Here is an 18,991-nt window from a genome sequence, read left to right on the forward strand (position 1 = left end):
CTCCCTTTATTTTCCAGATCCAGAGCAGGCTTTGCTTCGGCAGTCCTGCAGGGATTGCTAGCTACACCATCCTTTTCCTAGAACATACCACCTCCCCCAGCTAAGCTATGGTATTCAACCCATATGTTATGACTGCAGTTGCATTCTTGAAGGACATAGTACAGTTTTGTACCTACCATAAATGTAGATGTCCGATAGATATGCAACTGCAGTCGGGTTTTCCCTCCCTCCTTTCCCCTCTATGCCTTGGGTCCACTCCTCTCCCTGTTATTCTTAGCTGGGGATATCTGTTATGGTGTATCTGTTTATTGCTTACTTATTTGTCTGGAAACCTATTTTTGTTTAAAAAATTTGATTTTAGCCTTCCTTGTAGGGCACCTGGCATCTGGGACAAGAAACACTGAAGAAGATGGCGTCGGCTGATGCTTATATACTCCAGCCGCTCTGACATCGAGAGAAATGCGACATCAGCCGACGTCGGACCCAGGCTTTGGAATCCGGCCAACTGAGGGCTGCCTGAGGCAGGACAACCCATATGTTATGACTGCAGTTGCATATCTATCGGACATCTACATTTATGGTAGGTACAAAACTGTACTGCCTCCCTACTAGTAAACAGAGTAGTAGGCAGACTGCATTTTTTTTTCTGGCTGATTTAGATTGCTAATACTAGAGTATTCTAAACATTTGTGGTCTGATCCAACTACCTTCTCTGCTGTTTGTCCTAGTGTTTTTCTGGGTGCACATGTTCAGGAAAAACCTTAAATGAGCTTTACTTTTCCATTCCAGCTAATATTCTGCATTTTGACTGGCTCTGCTAGTGGTGCACATGCCTCTCAACTGCCCCAATTTTGCATCATTTGTCAGCTCGTTTATGCAAGTTGTCTTAACACCCACACCTACACAGCATCACCGGGGTGGGGTTTAGTACTGGAGTCAACTAATACTTTTATGTGTAAACCAACTTCTTGTAAAGTTTTAGTTGTAAAACCTTGGGTTCAACCTCAAAATGAATTGTCCTTGTATCTGTGCTAGATCTCTGTTAAATGCTTAAATGTTCTTCTCCGAAGGCAAGAAAACTTCCCGATTTGGTACCTTGTTTCAGTTTATTTCTACAGAGTACACATTTTGGAGAGTAAGTCAGCCATTCAAAATTTTCTTCAACTACAGTATGAGGTTTTTATCAAATTTTATTTTAATAGGAGTGTAAAGTATATTTCCTACAAACTTGACAGTTTTGAGTTGTAATACTGACTTGTGTGTTTTTTTTCAAGGCCAGTCGATCGGTTGGAAAGGCCTATGCGAGGACGTGGAAGAGGAGGAATGCGAGGCAGAGGTAGGGGAGGTCCCCCACCTAGGAATGTGGATGGCTTTGACCAGAGAGGAAAACGAGACTTTGAAAGGCACAGTGGAAGTGACAGGACGTAAGTTTAACAGTTTAGCTGTAAATATGAATGCTTAATGGCTGATTTACTGTGTGTTTGCTGTTTTACAGAAGTTTCCTTTCAATTTTCATAAGTGAAGAGTCTTTGCTAACTTGACTACCTGGTTAACTTGGTGCTTTCACAGAAATGTTATGTAGACTAGAAGCATTCTTAACTAGATTGGTGTTGACAAATCTTTTCTACTCTGACTGTGCCTCTGTACTGTTTTCAGTGATATGACTTGAAATGTATGGGGCGGTGCATACCTTTTGATATCTGGTCTGTAAGCGCTGTAATTTAGTTTATTTTTCAACAGCCCGCATTTGGCATAATCCTCACCGAAGTTCCATGCTGTGGGATTGGCATGTACGCACTAAGGCGTACACTGTAACATTGTACGTTGACTACACAGGTTTACTTGTCCCTTGTGCCTGTGTACTTTAGTTATTTGTCACCTTTGCAGTCACCAGTGAAATGTCTGCATTTGAATGCCCTTTGGTTTTGTAATGATGGATGACTCCTTTACAGGACCATGAGAGTAGAGTGCCAGGGTTGCACCAAAGGTGGTGCTTGGAGATCTGATTGTACACTGGTTTCTAGAGAAATTCTGATCTGGACCTCCTTAGTCTGTTTGCGGTAGGGATTGTACCAGAGGAGCAGGGTGTTGATATTAATGTCCTGCAACTCATGTTTGAGAGGTAGACCCTTGGTTCCCACCCTGGAAGGTGGGGTGCATCATTGGGTAGTTGTGGTCATATCAGCTTGGTACTAGCTCCATCTGGCCTGATCACCCTGTAGTTGTAGATCAGGGGTCCATGGGGCCACGTTTACTTCTAGGGCTTCACTTTGTCCATCTAGGCAGTTCACTGTTAAGAGAAGAACCACTGAATGACCCCTCACCAGAACTGACCCACCCAAGTGTCGCACTAGGCATTTGTTCAACTCCTTTTGTAGCTGAATTAGTGGGTTCCGGCTTTCAGTTCTAGGAACTTTGACAATGCCTGACTTGTAGGGGTGTGTCAGAGTGCTTAATGTTGCATTGACAAATGCATGATGTTCTGCTTGGATGAGATTTGGTATGGTTGCCTTTTACAGTTGGGCTCTAGAATTTACTCATCAGGGGCCCCGTTTGTCTTATAGACTCTGTTTTGTCATCCTTTGGCTCATTTGGGATATAGGATCATTTTTTGAGTTTTGTAGGTTATTGCGGCAAAAACTGCAGTGGATGTGTATCTTCGTGAAGCTACATAAGTCATTCCCCTGTTCCAGCCAGCCACTGACTTTGTGAAGCCTTGAGGCATCCTTGCTGTAGCTAGTGCTGTCCAGAGGCTTAAGTTTTTTTATATTGATTTCTAGCACCTCCAAAACACTCCGGGCATGCTTCTGCACTCCCTAAACTTTTAGTTTTGATAGGGCAATGTTTCCTTCTCTGCCATGCTGGGACTTAAAGCTCTGATTAGTTGTCTTATATTGTGGGTGTCTTAGGGCTGAGTGTTTTTTAATGCTTCCTTCTTGGATGTTAGTTTTATAGAGCTGGGATATTAGCTGCAGGATTCAGTTACCTTTGAACGTCTCCATGAGTAGCAGGCAAGCTGCCTCGTTTGGTGGGGGGAGAATCCTCTTGCAGTTGGCTTTTGTCCCTCCTGGAGGATAGGAGCAAATAAGTGCTTTGTGGCATCGCTGCAAGTATGCCCTTTTTAATTTTGCCCTTGGCTGCTGGGCTTTTGCATCCTAGGTAAGTTGGCTGGTTTTAGTTTTATATGGAGGTGGTGGTAGGAGCTCTTTGAAGGTTGGTAATAAAGTGTGCATTACTTGGCCTCCCTTTTTAGGGTTTGTAGGGGAGCTATGGAGCAGGCATTACTTTTTCTGATGGCTGTAGATACTGCTCTCCATTAGAGAGGGATGGCTCTTCTGCTCCCTTTCTTGACCTGGAACCATCATTCTTATCTTTCCGTGTGCATGGGATGGGGTAAGTCTTGGCTTGATTTCTCTGTTAGCAAGGCTGCTTTTGCATGAAGGTAAAGGTCTGCCTTATGTCGGTGTAGGAGACTGCTGGTCGGTGGGGGGGGGGGGGGTAATTTGCAGCATTAGCTGCAAGCGCTTCAGTTTTTCTATTAAGGCTCTGATTGATGGGGAGCCCTTTATCTTTTTGCGATGTCTTGAGCTGTAGTGTTCTGGTGTTCCATCAGCCCCATCATTTTAAGTCAGTTTTTGTTGCTTCTTGCTAGGTTTAGTTGGGAGTGGGTTTCAAGACTGCTTTCCTCTTTAGGTAAGTACACTTTTCTTTCCTTTGTTATGACAGTGATTTGGTTTGTCTTCTGCAGCTTCCATGGCTGAGAGGTTGGTATAGGTGGTTGTGGTGGCTGTTTTAACCTTGTGGCTTGGGTGAATTAACTTCTCTGGGTGAGCATCCTTGAAACTTTAAATCTGATGTCCCTTTCCATTCTTTCACTTATGGGTTCGGATCTGACTTAACCATATACAAGAGACTTTGGTTGTAATTCTTAGGTTCCGCCCTTTACCCATAATGCTTTACCCTGTCCTTAACTCTAGATTTCATTTGCCTGGGAGCTGGCCACCTTAATTCTTGTACCATTTGCGCCACCTTCATCCCAAGCACGGTTTTGGATAGGTGAAACAAATTTGATACCAAAAGGCTTGTTCCTGGCTTCTTCTGCTGCTCAAATCCCCTCCAGAGCACTCCCGATTTCCTCACTCCCAAGAAACTGGGTTTTCAGAAGTCCCCAAGGGCTGCTTTGGAGCCATTAGAGAAGGCGAGGAAGATTTTGGATGTGGAGTCCTTTTAGGCCTCCCCCGGATCCACAGGCCTCTTCTGGATCCAACAGACTGAGCGCCTGCTTTGGTCTCACCTTTACAGTCTAGTTCCTCTGATCCTAATCTTCTGGATCCAGCAAGCAGAAACCGTACTCCAGAGTACACTTTGAAACCTGTCTCTCTGGCCCTGCTTTGGTCTCACCTTTACAGTCTAGTTCCTCTGATCCTAATCTTCTGGATCCAGCAAGCAGAAACCGTACTCCAGAGTACACTTTGAAACCTGTCTCTCTGGCCCTGTCTACGCAGCTTTCAATCGTGGAGGAAATGCACTACAGGCCAACATCTGTAGTATTTTCCAATTCTTCCGGGAGTTTGATGGAGGTGGATGTAGACTGCCTGATGTGAAAATTTGTCAGGCCTCTGATCCAGATGGGGTTTCTGCCAGCTCTGTCCACTCGTGGATCTCCTTCTCCGATCTGACCAATAGTTTTGGAGTCCCTGGAAACAAGATCCCTGTCAGGTGAGGCACTGGATCCAAGAAAGTACCCTCTTTGGCTTTTGGCTCTGGGTGTGCCCTGAGCAGTCCAATTAGAGCGGGTCTCTTATCAGAGAATTTTGCGCAAAGTCTGTGGTGTTAGGTTAGTCCCCAATTTTGGATCCTTTTTCCCTCAGAGCCTCTGACCCGGGCAGATGTGATCCTATTCTCCCTGTGAGCCTCTGATCTGAGGCAGTCCCAGCTTTCCTTTCTCAAAGACTTCAGCTCCAAGCGGAAGTGGAAAGATTTCGCTCTGGTCAGTCAGCTTTCAGGGTGGTAGAAAGGACTTTCTCTGGATAGGGAGATGTCCTCTTGGGTCTGATCCTAATCGCCCCTTGATAGGTCTGAGCTCTTGAGTCCATCATAACTGTTCCACAGGGACAGCCAGATGTCCTTCAAGGATGCATCTGCAGTCCTTACAAATGGGTTGTCCTGTCGTCAGGCAGCCCTTCGGTCGGCCGGATTCCAAAGTCTGGGTCTGGCCTCGGCTGGTGTCGCTCTTCACCAGACGTCATAGCTGCAGTTATTCGGGTATAAAGGCATCAGCCGACGCCATTTTCCTCAGTCTTTCTTGCCGCGTGGCGCCCGAAGCAGAAGCTGTTCGCAAGTGCCGGTCGGTCAGAACCAGAGATTACTACTACCGAATACTTCTACTACTACCGAAGACTTCTAAAAGCTAAGTACCCGTTGGGGACTCTTTCTTGCCTCAGCCGATGTCAGAAAAAGTGAATAACTGTAACTTGTGGGAAACAAATACCTCATAAAGATTTCCACTCTTACTGCTTACCTTGTTTAGGCCCAGACCACGACGTAGCAGCTTGTCTAGCCTGTGCTTCTTTTAACCGACGGACGCTTAGACGTCGGTCGGAATTTGCTGAGGAGTTTTTCGGCTCCGATTTTGCTTACATTATGCCGTCGGATCCTCCGACTACGCAAATATCTAAAAAGCGCAAGGAAAAGGACCGACACTCGCAGTCCGCAGTTTCGGCCGGAACCGCGGTTAAGCCAACTGCGAGTGTCTGTTTTGGCTGAAACCGAGCAAGCGGTTCTTCCTTCAGCCGAAAACTTAACTCCTACCGAGGCCTCTTCCAACCTGGTGGAATCTGGCTTCTGAAATCCCACCTGCTCTTACAGTTTCTCAGGAATTATCTGACACTATCCCCTTGGATATTTCTACCCCTGCACGTGGAGCTGCTAGGCCACCTGCAACCATGTCTATTAAGGCCTTTGCCAGGGCTAAAGCAGCTAAAACTACTAAATCTGTGCCTGCTAAGACCCCCTCACAGGCCTAGTTCTAGTTCACAAATGCTTAGACTAGCAGAGGATCTCATTTCTTTAATCCGGGGATCCCAACCTCACCCAGACAGGCCCTCTCACCCACCTCCAGAGAAGAGGCCTAGAGCAGAGCCCCCTGAGCCAGTTTCTACAGATGATTCCTCTGATGATTCAGATAATACAAACCCTCCAGAGGGTCCTTTCTCCCCTTATGAAGACTCTGATGCTGAAGAGTCCATTCCTTCTGCCTCTCCGCCTGAGGAATTTTCCTTTGGGGAAACTTGCATGCTATGAGGGAACAATTTCAGTGGCAGGGCCAGGATTTTTCAGATTCTAGAAAAAGGCTTAGAACTTTTCTGCATTTACCACAACATAGGCCTTTTGCCATACCTCCAGTTCTCTCTGTTGTAGATGATGCATTTAATGATGCTTGTACTGCTCCTGATTCACTACCTCCGGCCCCTGCTAAGCCCGATGGGTACTACAGGGTCCCGGATACGCATTATCATTTGTATAAGGCTCCTTTTGCAGATCCCGAGACTATCTCCCAGGGACCTAAGGCTGTAGCAGCTACCTCTGCCAAAAACCCCCTCCCCTCTGAAAGGGAATCCAGGTCCTTAGAGAGATGGGGTAAAAAAGTTTGCACTTCTGCTACTCTTTCAGCTAGGGCCCTGAACTGTCAATTCCACATGATCCAGTATCAAGAATTTATGCTAGACCAGTTAACCAAAAAGCTGTCCTCAGATGAACCATTAGACAAAAAATCTGTTCAGGAAATGGTACATAACATTCAGCAAGTCAGTAACCATTCCTTAAAATGCGGCTATGATGCACTGGAGGCTTCCTTTAGATCAGCCATGACTGGCACAGTTATCAGAAGGCATGCATGGTTAAAAGAGCAGGCCTTACCAGACCATGTCAAATCAAAGCTACTAGATGCTCCCATGGATAAGATCAATTTGTTTGGCTCTCCTGCACAACAGGTGCTGAAGAAGATGGAAGAGAAGGCAAAATCTGTCCAAACTGTGAAAGATTTCTTACAGGTCCAACCTCCAAGGTTTAGCAGGAATTGGCCCTCCAAGAATTGGTCCTTTCCAGACTCCTCCAGAGCTCAGAGAGGCATGAATCAGCATTCAAGAGGCAGAAGTCAATCCAGGGGTGCCTACAGAGGACGCCAGTGGCAGGGTAACAACCAGCGAGGTACAGCCACCACCACTACTACAGGGCAATCACAGTGACTTGACTCTGGCACCGCCTACCAGGGAACAACTAGAAGCACCCTTAGGCGGGAAGCTAGCCTTATTTTCAGTAAACTGGCATTTCATCACAACAGACAAGTGGATTTTGCAGACAATAGACCAAGGTTACAGGTTTCACTTCCATACTCTACCAGGGAAGAGAGGAATGCCAAACCTACCTCCAAATCAAAAGGCAGAAGCTCTAAAACAAATAACTCGATTATTAAGGATGAGAGCTGTAGAAAAGGTACCATCTATGGAGCAAGGGCAGGGATTTTACTCCAGACTCTTCCTGGTACCAAGAAAAGAAAGCAAATGGAGACCTATTCTCGACCTGTCCGCTTTAAACACATTCCTCATTGTTCCAAAATTCAAAATGCTGACCCTACAGCAGCTTCTTCCCATGTTGGGCAGGGAGTCTTGGCTGGTTACTCTAGATCTCAAGGAGGCATACCTGCACGTCCCCATACGACCAGATTGCAGAAGATACCTCAGATTTCTTGCAGGATCAGAGCATTATCAATTCTCAGCATTACCCTTTGGCTTATCTACTGCGCCCAGAGTGTTCACGAAATGCCTGGCATCAGTAATTGCTCATTGCAGGCTTCAGGGAATCCAAATCTACCCTTACCTGGACGACTGCCTGATACAAGCGGACAACAAAAACAAGCTAGCAGAAGACTTGAAAAGGGTCATTTATCTACTACAAGCCCTGGGATATACAGTCAATATAAAAAAGTCAAGGCTGATACCATCCCAAAGGATAACCTTTTTGGGCGCAGAGCTGGACACATCGAATCAAATGGCATTCCTAACAGTAGAAAAACAGGAACTACCTCTCTACTTCTTGGCATTAACAAAGCAGAACCATCTAACAGCAAGAAAAGTCCTGCAAGCCTTGGGCTTCATGGCATCCTGCATAATATTGGTTCCACATGCCAGACTGCATATGAGAAAGTTAGTGGTACCAAAGGAATTTATGGTGTCAGCACAAGCACAGCCTAGAAACACAAATTCCAATAATCCCATGCCTGAAGCAAGAATTCCAATGGTGGGCTCAGGCCTGCCAATCCAACAAAGGATTGCCCTTCCACAGCACTCAACCAAGCCAAACCATCACAACGGACGCCTCAGACCTCGGTTGGGGGGCCCACATGCTGGACAAGTGCATACAAGGTTTATGGACCCAAGACCAGCTGCGCCTACACATAAATCAAAAGGAAATGCTGGCAGTAAAACTGGCAATTCAGGCATTCAGACCATTTCTTCGACAAGGTCAACTGTTGAAAAGGACAGACAACACCACAGTTATGTGGTACATCAACAAACAGGGAGGCACACATTCGTACCCTCTATGCCGGATGGCAATGGACCTCTGGAATGTGGCCCTGAGCCTCAACATTCAGTTACAAGCAATTTTTGTACCAGGAAAAGAAAACCTCGTAGCAGACATACTAAGCAGAACTACCACGGATGCCCACGAATGGATGCTGCATCCGGACATCTTCAAAACCATTGCAAGAAAATGGGGACTCCCAGAAATAGACTTATTTGCATCCCCACGCAATCACCAACTGAAGAAATTCTGCAAAAGGACGTACCACCCACTGGCTTGGAAAGTGGACTCCCTATCTTTCAGTTGGAAAAACCTGACAGCATATGCATTCCCACCACTTCCTTTGATGCACAAGGTGCTATTGAAGATCAAAGAGGACCGTCCAAGGATCATTCTGATAGCTCCAGACTGGCCAAGACAACATTGGTACCCATTACTGAGGAGCATGTCTCTGGAACAAATATGGCCTCTACCCCTAGTTCCCTTGCTGTTAACACAGAACAACTACAACACCCTGCATCCAAACCTGAAAACACTGCAGCTGACTGCCTGGAACATTGCATAAGACCAATTAACCCAAATTTATCCCAAAGGATTAAAGACATTATCTTGGAGGCTCGCAGGCCCTCAACAAGGAAAAATTATTCAGCAAAATGGAAAAGATATCACATTTGGAGTACTGCAAAAGGAGAAAATGTGTCACTGGTAAACCTAGCCAACATCCTGGAATACTTGGCAGAGCTCTTCCACAACGGCCTGTCCTATTCTTCCATTAAGATTCATGCATCGGCTATTTCAGCAGAATACAACTTGGATCCTCCAGTCTTCTCATCCTCTGCTCAGGCAGTTTGAGAGGAATTAAAAAGGTAAAACCACCTAGGAAACCACCATTACCAGCATGGGACTTTGAACTTTGTGCTAGAAAAATTGACACTCCCTCCTTTCGAACCAGCAGCAACAGCAGAGTTACAATACTTATCACGGAAAACTGCTTTCCTGCTTGCAATCACTTCAGCAAGAAGGGTATCTGAGCTACAGGCATTAATGGCAGTGCAGCCCTTCCTGATCTTCCATCAAGATAGTGTCCATGAGAACAAATCCTACTTTTATGCCTAAGGTGGTCTCCAGAGTATCTTTAAATCAGGCTATCCACCTACCTACATTCTTCCCCAACCCACAGAACAGGGGAGAAAGACTGTTGCATACCTTGGATGTACATAGACAATTACGCTACCTGGACAGGACCAAGGACAATAGAAAAACTGACCAGCTACTGGTAGCATATGCAACAGGAAAGGAAGGAAAAGCAATTTCAAAACAGACAATCTCTAAGTGGATAGGAAATTGCATTAGATTTTGTTACTCCTACCATGGGAAGAAAATTCCAGGAAACATCAGGCATCACTCTAAAAGGGCTACAGCCACTAACGCAGCTTTTCTACGAGGAGTGGCTACCAAAGACATTTTAGAGGCTGCTACTTGGAGCTCCGTGCATACATTTGCCAAGCATTATAACTTACCCTTATACTCTAGATCCCGAGCAGGTTTTGCCACTGCCGTTTTGCAAGGGATCTTAACTACAACATAATTTTATTTCTCCTCCTCCCCCAGTTTGGCTATGGTATTCTACCCATTTGTAAGGACTGCAGATGCATCCTTGAAGGACATAGTACAGTTTTGTACCTACCATAAATGTAGATGTCCGATAGGAATGCATCTGCAGTCAGGATTACCCACCCTCCTTCCCCTCTGTGGTACTCCTAGGGTATTTGCCCATCTTGTAGCTAGCTGGGGGAATCTCTTATGGTGTATTTGTTTGTATATATGCACATACATGCTTATTTTTTGTTTGCTCTCTACTATTTGGAATCATTTGCATTTATCCAAATTTAGCCTTCCTAGAGGGCACCTGGCATCTGGGGCAAGAAACACTGAGGAAAATGGCGTCGGCTGAGGCCTTTATACCCGAATAACTGCAGCTATGACGTCTGGTGAAGAGCGACACCAGGAGAGGCCAGACCCAGACTTTGGAATCCGGCCGACCGAAGGGCTGCCTGACAACAGGACAACCCATTTGTAAGGACTGCAGATGCATTCCTATCGGACATCTACATTTATGGTAGGTACAAAACTGTACTTTCTGGGAAGTCTCCAGCTGGGTTCCATAGAGGAATTTCTCCCCTTTTCTTATACTTCTCCCAAGCATCCCACAGAAGAGGTCCCTCTTTAAAGGACGTTTAAAGAGGAGACGCACAGACTCTCCCATGGAGTCTGTCACAGAATACACTGATTTTGATGAGGGAAAAGGATACCCTAGATCACCACCCAATGACATCTCCTTTGGCGACCACCTTGAAGTCCTTAAATAGGATGGCTGGTCTTCCCAACCTCCTCCTCCTGAAAAATCAGCTTTTCCTGGAGGCTTTCTGTGCTGGACCATCTGCGTCTTGGGTGACCCCCCGGTGGATGAACTTGACAGTCTCTTGCCAGCCTTGGAGCAGACCCGGGCAAATTTTTAGTTACTCCTGCTGTTAGAACTCACTGGAGTAAGGGGGTCCTAGTAGCTATAATGGTGGCTGCAGCCACTAAGAAGGAGCTAGCGAAGCAAAGCTCCTATTGTCTATCCACCGAACAGGGAGTCAAGAGTGATGGGCAGATTTGGAAAGAGATTATACACCTCAGCTACTTTCGCACTGAGGTTGTTAAACTATCAGGCACACCACTATGCTACAGAGAGATTGGACGAAGGAACTGTCAAATACTGTCTTGGGAGTCTGTGGAGCATCTGAAAGATTTCATCTGATGTCTGTCTTCATTCATGAATGATGGATATTTGTTCTGCCCTGAACATCGGGCTGTTATAAGCTTGCACCAGCCAAAACAACTCTTAAGCTAAGCTTGTCCATAGTGCCCCTCTATCACCTCAGATCTTGTTTTTCCACACGACTATCAAGACACGTCAGGCCAGCTCTCAAGCTGTGGTTTAGATTTTCTAATCCAACTTTAATAATTTTTCTACCTTTTGAAACTTTCCCTTTTTATATTGGTAGTAATCATTGATAGTTTCCTTACCCTTTTTATCTGTTTGAAATTTTGGTACTTTGTTCCATTGGTGGTGCAGCCCCCCCTCTCATCTCTGTGGTAACTTTTAATACCATCGCTGATATTTCCCCCTTCCTTCCTTTTACCCATTGCTTCCTTTTACCCATTGGGTGTTCATTACCATTGTTGGTAATCAGTCTTTTTCTTGACTGTGTGTGTGTCTGTTTCGTCTACTGCTGTTATGACAGGGCCCTTCCCTGCTCTTGTGATGTGCTACTTGAATTGTAGGTCATTCGTGATTATGACTGATAAAGGGGGACAATAGGTTTTAAACAATGCGATAAGTGTGGCAGGACAATGCAGAATTGACATTTATCCTGAGTTTATTTTCTTGGTGTTCCGCAGTTGAAAGTTCAACCCCATGTATACAAGGGCTTTAGTGCCCACACATTGACTGAGAGAATATTAAAAGGTTTAAGTCCCCCACGGAACCAAAACATCTGAAACTGACTTCTTCTGCACCTATCTCTGCATCAGAGCCACAAATTCCATCTACAGTGCTGTCCTCTATGACTTCAACACCTATGGTAGCAATGCTTCTCTCTGCATCAAAAATGCTCTCCAATTCAGGTCAGTACCCCCCTCCAGTGCAACCTCCTGGTCCTTTGACCACAGTGCTGAAGGGTGAAACTTTACCTCGGACCCGATTATTCCCAGTCTGTAGCTCCCTTTTTTGGACAATAGTGGAGTCCATTTCTTGAATGGCCTGATTCTCTATCTGGGACGTCAACCCCGCTCCACCAGGAGCCTTTCGGAGCTTTGCGTAGAGACTCGTGGATCAGCTCCTGGCAGCCAGTGGAATTCCAACTCCTAAATTCTCCCTCCCACTTGAAGCAGAGGAATTTTTTCAGACTCTGACATGTATTCCTCCTTGCAGGTTTTGGAGCCCTCTATGCCGACACCTATCTCGGTTCTAACTTCGGTTCCATTGGTAGATCTTACCGTGGCTCCAGAAACTACCCTATGGTCCCAGACTCAGTTGGAGCCAACCCATCCTTGGAATCGTGACTGGTCTGTCAGCACCATGACCCCTAGTATGGTGCCTCTTTTTTTTTTTTTTTTTTTCCTACGGCAGTCAACTACAGTAATGGTTGTTTTGACAGAGTCCCCTCTCTGCTCCCTCGGGCTGGGCTTGTCTGCGCAGGGTGTGACCCCTGTCCCGAGGTTTTTTCTGTTCTGGGCTCCCATTCCTCTTTGGGCAGGCCTGCTTTCCAGGTGACTGAGAAGGCACTCGTCTTGGCAGGCTCACAGCTGGTTCCTTCAGTGCCAGTATGTCCTCTGGACATCAGCTGACAGTCCACTACCCTGGGACATTGAGCATGGGAACCTCAAGGTACCCTACCACAGGGCACCCTCTCTTGGGAGTTCATTCAGATGTCCCTGCTGAGGACGCACCCCACAAGAGATTGTGCAAGAGGAAGCACGTGGATTCCCCTGCATTCCTTAACCGAAGATGTAGACTATGATGAGGGGGAGAGGTCCTCATGATCACCCCTGAGGATGTCTCCTTTGGGACATTAGAAATCTTAAAGCAGTAGGGAGACTGGAAGCACTTCAACCCTTCCTCTGAGGAGTCTTAGTGTTTCACTGTTGCAGTCATGACATTTGGGTAATCTGCTAGCAGGTTGCAGTCGGCCTGAATATCAAAGTCTTGGGTTCTGCGTCGGTTGCTGTCTCCTCTTCCATGACGTCAGGTCATCAGGGGTATAAAACAGGCAGCAGACGCCGATGTTCTTCATCTCACATTGCTGCAGTCATAACCTGTGGGGTAGTCCGCTGTCCTCGGTCGGCCCGAATACCAAAGAGTTAGGCTGGCGTCTGTCATGGGCGCCTGGAGCTGACGTCCGTACGTAGTAGTACTTAAGCGCATGACCGACGCCATATCCTCAGTCTGTCTTTCTTGCCGCGTGGTCCGAAGCAGAAGCAGCGTTTGCAAGTGCCGTTCGGCGTTCTGAAATTTTCAGTTTTAGAGTTTCAGACCGAAGACCAAGTTGGGCTAAGTACCCCGTTGGGGAAAATTTTTGTCTTTTCTTGCCTCAGTTAATCCGGATGTCAGAAAAAGTTAATTGTATTTCTTGGGGGAAACAGATACCTCATAGGGACTATCATTCTCTGTATTCCTTGCTTAGGGCCTGAACACGATGTAGTCGGGTGTCGCTTTTGCGCTAGATTTAATAAGCGCACCATTAAACGCAGATTAGACTGTGCTAGGCTTGTTTTCGGTAAGCGGTGTAACTACAACATGCAGTCGGATCCTCCGACTCCCGCTACCGCAAAAAAGCGAAAAGATAAATCCTTAAGGTCTAAACCGGATGAGTCGTCCGTTGCGGACGCCGGTTCTATGGAATCTACGGTTGAATCTGTGGATCTAGCCGAGGTCTCGACTGAATCCCAGGGGGAACCTTTAATTTTGCAGGAGTTAGGTCGGAGTTAGGTCAGGCCGAGGGTGCTTCTCAAGTTTCTGTGGTTCCATCCTTACAAAAGGTTATTAGGCTTTCTACTTCAAGTCACTAAAGGCCCTGCTAAGGCTAGACCTGGTATTTCTGGTACGGGCCACAGCCCTGGTTCTTCGGGCTCTGTTCCTAAAAAGCATATGTTGAAAATGGCAGAGGATTTGATTACTTTGATAAGGGGTTCTATGCCCCCTCAAGAGAAGAGGCCTAGGGTGGAGACAGATTTAGAGGGAATGGAACATTCCTCAGATTACTCTGAGTCCTCAGCTGAGGATATTCAGGATTTTCCTCCCTATTCTGGTTCGGATGCAGAGGATTCCTGTCATTCTGCTTCTCCTCCAGAGGATTTTTCCTTTTCTGAAACCTTGCATTCCATGAGGGAGCATTTCAAGTGGGAGGGTCAGGATTTTTCAGATTCTCGTAAGAGGCTTAGGGAATTTTTGATCTTCATCTCACATTGCTGCAGTCCTTACATATGGGTAGTCTGCTGTCCTCGGTCGGCCCGAATACCAAAGTATTAGGCTGACGTCGGTGAAGGCGCTTTAAACTGACATCAGGACGTCAGGGTACAAAAGCGCATGACCGACGTCATATCCTCAGTCTTTTTTGCCGCATGGTCCGATGCAGAAGCAGCGTTGCAAGTGCCGTTCGGCGTTCTGAAATTTTTCGAGTTCGGAGTTTCAGACCGAATCCAAGTTGGCCAAGTACCCCGTTGGGGAATATTTTGTTTTTTTTCTTGCCTCAGTGTATTACCGGATGTCAGAAAGTGAATAACTGTATTTCTTGTGGGAAACTGATACCGCATAGGGATTATCATTCTTTGTGCATTCCTTGTTTGGGGCCTGAGCACGACGTTGTTGGGTGTCGCTTTTGTGCTAGGTTCAATAAGCGCACTATTAAGCGAAGGTTAGATTGTGCTAGGCTGGTCTTCGGTAAGCGGTGCAATTATAATATGCTGTCGGACTCTCCGGCGCCCGCTTCGAAGAAGCGCAAAGACAAAACAGTTAAACCCAGGCAAGATGAGTCGTCCGTTCCGGACGCCGGTTCTTTAGAGGCTTCAGTGGAACCGGTGGTTCCGACGGAGACTTCTCTGGAGTCTCAGGGGGAGACTTTGATTTTGCAAGATGTGGCCTCTCAAGAGGCAGGTCAGGCTGAAGGGGCTTCTCAGGTCACTGTACTCCCCTCCCTTCCTAGGGTGGTTAGGCCCTCTCCTTCTGCTTCCAAGGCATCTCCCAGAGGCAGGCCAGGTTTAGCTTCTGTTGGTGTCACTCCTAGTTCAGCAGGGTCTGTGCCTAAGAAGCACATGCTTAAAATGGCAGAAGATTTGATTACTCTGATTAGAGGTTCTTTGCCCCCTCCTGATAAGAGGCCTAGGGTGGAGCCAGAGTTGGGAAGTTTTGAGCAGGCTTCGGATGTTTCAGAGTCTTCGGCTGAAGACTTGCAGGAGTACTCTCCTTATTCTGATTCTAATGCAGATGATTCCACTCCTGCTTCTCCTCCAGAGGATTTTTCTTTTTCAGAGACTCTTCATTCTATGAGGGAACATTTTAAGTGGGAAGGTCAGGACTTCTCTGATTCTCGGAAAAGGCTTAGGGAATTTTGCTTTTACCCCAACATAGGCCCTTGGCTATACCCCCTGTTCTGGATGTTGTGGAAGATGTGTTTTCAGAGGCTTCACTTAATCCTGATTCTCTGCCTCCTGCGCCTGTTAAACCGGATAGGTATTACAGGGTGCCTGAGGCTCATAAATATCTTTATAAGAGTCCTAGGGCGGACCCAGAAACTATTAGTCAGGGACCTAAGGGTGTCAAGGCCTCTGTTGTAAAAAATCCGGTTCCTCTAGATAGAGGCCAGAGCTTTGGATAGATGGGGAAAGAAGGTCTATACATCTTCTACCTTAGCTATGAGGGCTTTGAATTGCCAGTTTCATATGTTGAAATATCAAAACTTTCTTCTTTCTCAATTGAAGTCTAAGGTGGATGCTCTGGCGGAAGGCATTGTGTAAAGAATTACAAGATTTGGTGCATGTCTCTGAACAGGTGGGTAAGCGTTCATTACAATGTGGTTTTGATGCTGTGCAGGCCTCGTCTAGGGTGGCTGCCACTGGTTCAGTTCTTCGCAGGCACGCCTGGCTGAAGGATCAGAATTTATCTGACCATGTTAAGACAAGGATTTTGGATGCTCCTTTGCAGTCTGTGTTTGGTTCACCTGTGGAGTCAAGTCTTGAAGAAAATGGAAGACAAGGCTAAGTCTATGCAGGCGATTAAAGATTTTTTGCAAGTTCAGCCTCCGAAGTTTAGTAGGAATTGGCCTGCTAAGGGGTGGACGTATCCTTATGATTCTCAGTCTAGGGGTAGATCTAGACGTGGTAGGGGCAGAGCTCAGAGTTCTTTCAGACCTAGAACAGGGAGTTCACCTGCACAATCTTCGGGTGAGGGCAGGGGCCAGTCCTTTCGTAAACAGGCCCAATGACCTACTTTATCAGCTGCCAGATCCTTCTTGCCTGGCAGCACCTTTGGGAGGAAGGTTGGCACTCTTCAAGGAAAATTGGATTTTGATTACCCAAGACAAATGGGTATTGGATATCATACACCAAGGTTACAAGTTTTATTTCCATACCTTGCCTCCTTTCAAAGGCATGCCAGACGTTCCTCCTCAGCAAAGACTAGAGGCTCACAAACAAATTTCTCTACTACTTCAATTAGGGGCCATACAACCGGTCCCTCTGCCAGAAGTGGGCCTAGGATTTTATTCTCGCCTGTTTCTAGTACCAAAGAAAGGGAACACGTGGAGACCAATTTTGGATTTATCTATCCTCAACACATATCTGGACATTCCCAAGTTCAAAATGTTGACGTTACATCAGCTTTTACCTCTGCTGGGCAAAGATCACTGGATGGTGACTCTGGATCTCAAGGAGGCTTACCTTCATGTCCCTATCAGGCTCAGTTGCAGGAAGTATCTGCGTTTTCGGGCTGGGACTTTTCATTATCAGTTCTCTGCATTGCCCTTTGGCTTATCTACTGCGCCCAGAGTGTTCACGAAGGTTCTGGCTCCAGTGGTAGCTTTCTTCAGGCTAAGAGGAATACAAATCTATCCTTATTTGGACGATTGCCTGATTCTGGCCCAAGGAAAGGACGAACTTCTTCATCATTTACAGTATGTGATGGAAGTGTTAAGATGCCTGTGGTATTCTGTGAATGAAATAAAGTCCAGTGTAGTACCCTCTCAGGACATGTGCTTTCTGGGTGTGAGACTGAATACAGCATCCCAGATGGCCTTTTTGACCCCGGACAAACAAAAGAATCTTTCTCTATTTCCACCAATTGTCTAGTCAGTCCAGGCTGACTGCAAGGACAGTCCTTCAAGCCTTGGGGTTCATGGCATCTTGTATTCTGGTACTTCCCAATGCCAAACTGCATATGAGGAAGCTACAATGGTATCTCAAAAATGTATGGACGCAGCACTGCCAAGATATGGACACTGTCATTCAGATAATACCTTGCATTCAAAAGGAATTTTTGTGATGGGCTCAGGAATGTCACCTAAACAAGGGACTCTCTGTGACCCGACCAGAGGCGAGTCAGATTCTAACGACAGATGCCTCAGACAAAGCTTGGGGAGCTCATCTAAATGGAAAATGGGTACAAGACACGTGGCCTGCCAGACTTCAACATTTACATATCAACTTGAAGGAGATGTTAGCAGTCCAATTTGCATTGATAGCTTTCAAGGATTTACTTCTTCCAGGGCAGGTGTTGATTCAAACAGACAACACAACTGTCATGTGGTACATCAACAAGCAAGGGGGGACGGGACGCATTCATATCCTCTATGCAGACAAGCAATGATTTTGTGGGAGACTGCTCTGTTTACAGCTAAATCTTCAGGCAAGGTTTCTGCCAGGAGCACAAAACTCCTTAGCAGATGTGTTGAGCAGACAAATTATGGATCCCCACGAGTGGAAATTGGATCCTCATGCATTTCAGAAATTGACAGTGTTATGGGGAACTACAGACATAGATCTGTTCGCTTCTCCACTAAATTACCAGCTGCCAAAGTTTTGCACAAAAAGGTTTCATCCCATAGCTTGGAAAGTGGATGCTCTCTCATTCAATTGGAGCAATCTTCACGTGTATGCCTTTCCACCTCTGCCTCTCCTCCCAAAGGTACTCCTGAAGGTCAGACAGGAGAAGCCAAACATTTTTTATTTATTTTTATTTTATTTTACATTTGTTAACCGGGCTAGTCTAGCTGGATATATGTCCATTTTCAGTAGAGGCCCGGGGAGAAAAGCTCCACAGATACTAAATTACAAGGAGACAAATAATAAAACAAATTCAGTACAAAAAGAATATATGTTTAGTAAAACAAAAAAAAAATAAAATTTGTAGGGAACATAGTCAAAAAATTATTATTTAGTAAAACATTACAAAATATCAAGATTAACAACATATATATGAAATCTGTTGGAGAGAAAAAAAGTAGAATGGGAGACTCAGAAAGGAATACATAGGCAGAAGACCGAAAGAGGCAATAATGTAGAGTGGAAAGGAGTATTTTAATGGAAGAGAGGAGGGGGGAGAGAGAAAGGAGGAGAGGGTAGGAGCATAGGAGGAGGGTAGCAGGGATTTTAATCAACATGATTTTAATAGCTCCGGATTGGCCTCGACAGCACTGGTACCCATTACTGAAGTCTGGTAGGGAAGCCTCCATGGCCGTTGCCTTCGATTCCTCACCTGCTGTCTCAGGAGAACAGTCATTTACTCAATGTCAAACTTCACTCTCTACATCTAACAGCCTGGCATATTCTGTTTTAAACCCTGAAGGGTCTCCGCTTCCACAACAAGTTT

At 46.0% G+C, this 18,991-nt stretch overlaps 1 protein-coding gene across 2 annotated transcripts in view; it reads left to right on the top strand.

Moving 5' to 3' along the window:
• The window catches only part of HABP4 (hyaluronan binding protein 4), a 563,622-nt gene that overhangs the window by 159,310 nt on the left and 385,321 nt on the right, over positions 1–18,991 (top strand). For both annotated transcript variants that reach the window (XM_044059342.1, XM_044059340.1), the window contains exon 3: positions 1,275–1,424. In XM_044059342.1, coding sequence (XP_043915277.1) covers positions 1,275–1,424 — 150 coding nt within the window. The remainder of the gene's footprint in view (positions 1–1,274; positions 1,425–18,991) is intronic.

This window comes from Protopterus annectens, chromosome 17.part0 (genome assembly GCF_019279795.1).
Source record: "Protopterus annectens isolate FY-2018-M chromosome 17.part0, PAN1.0, whole genome shotgun sequence".
NCBI lineage: Eukaryota > Metazoa > Chordata > Ceratodontiformes > Protopteridae > Protopterus > Protopterus annectens.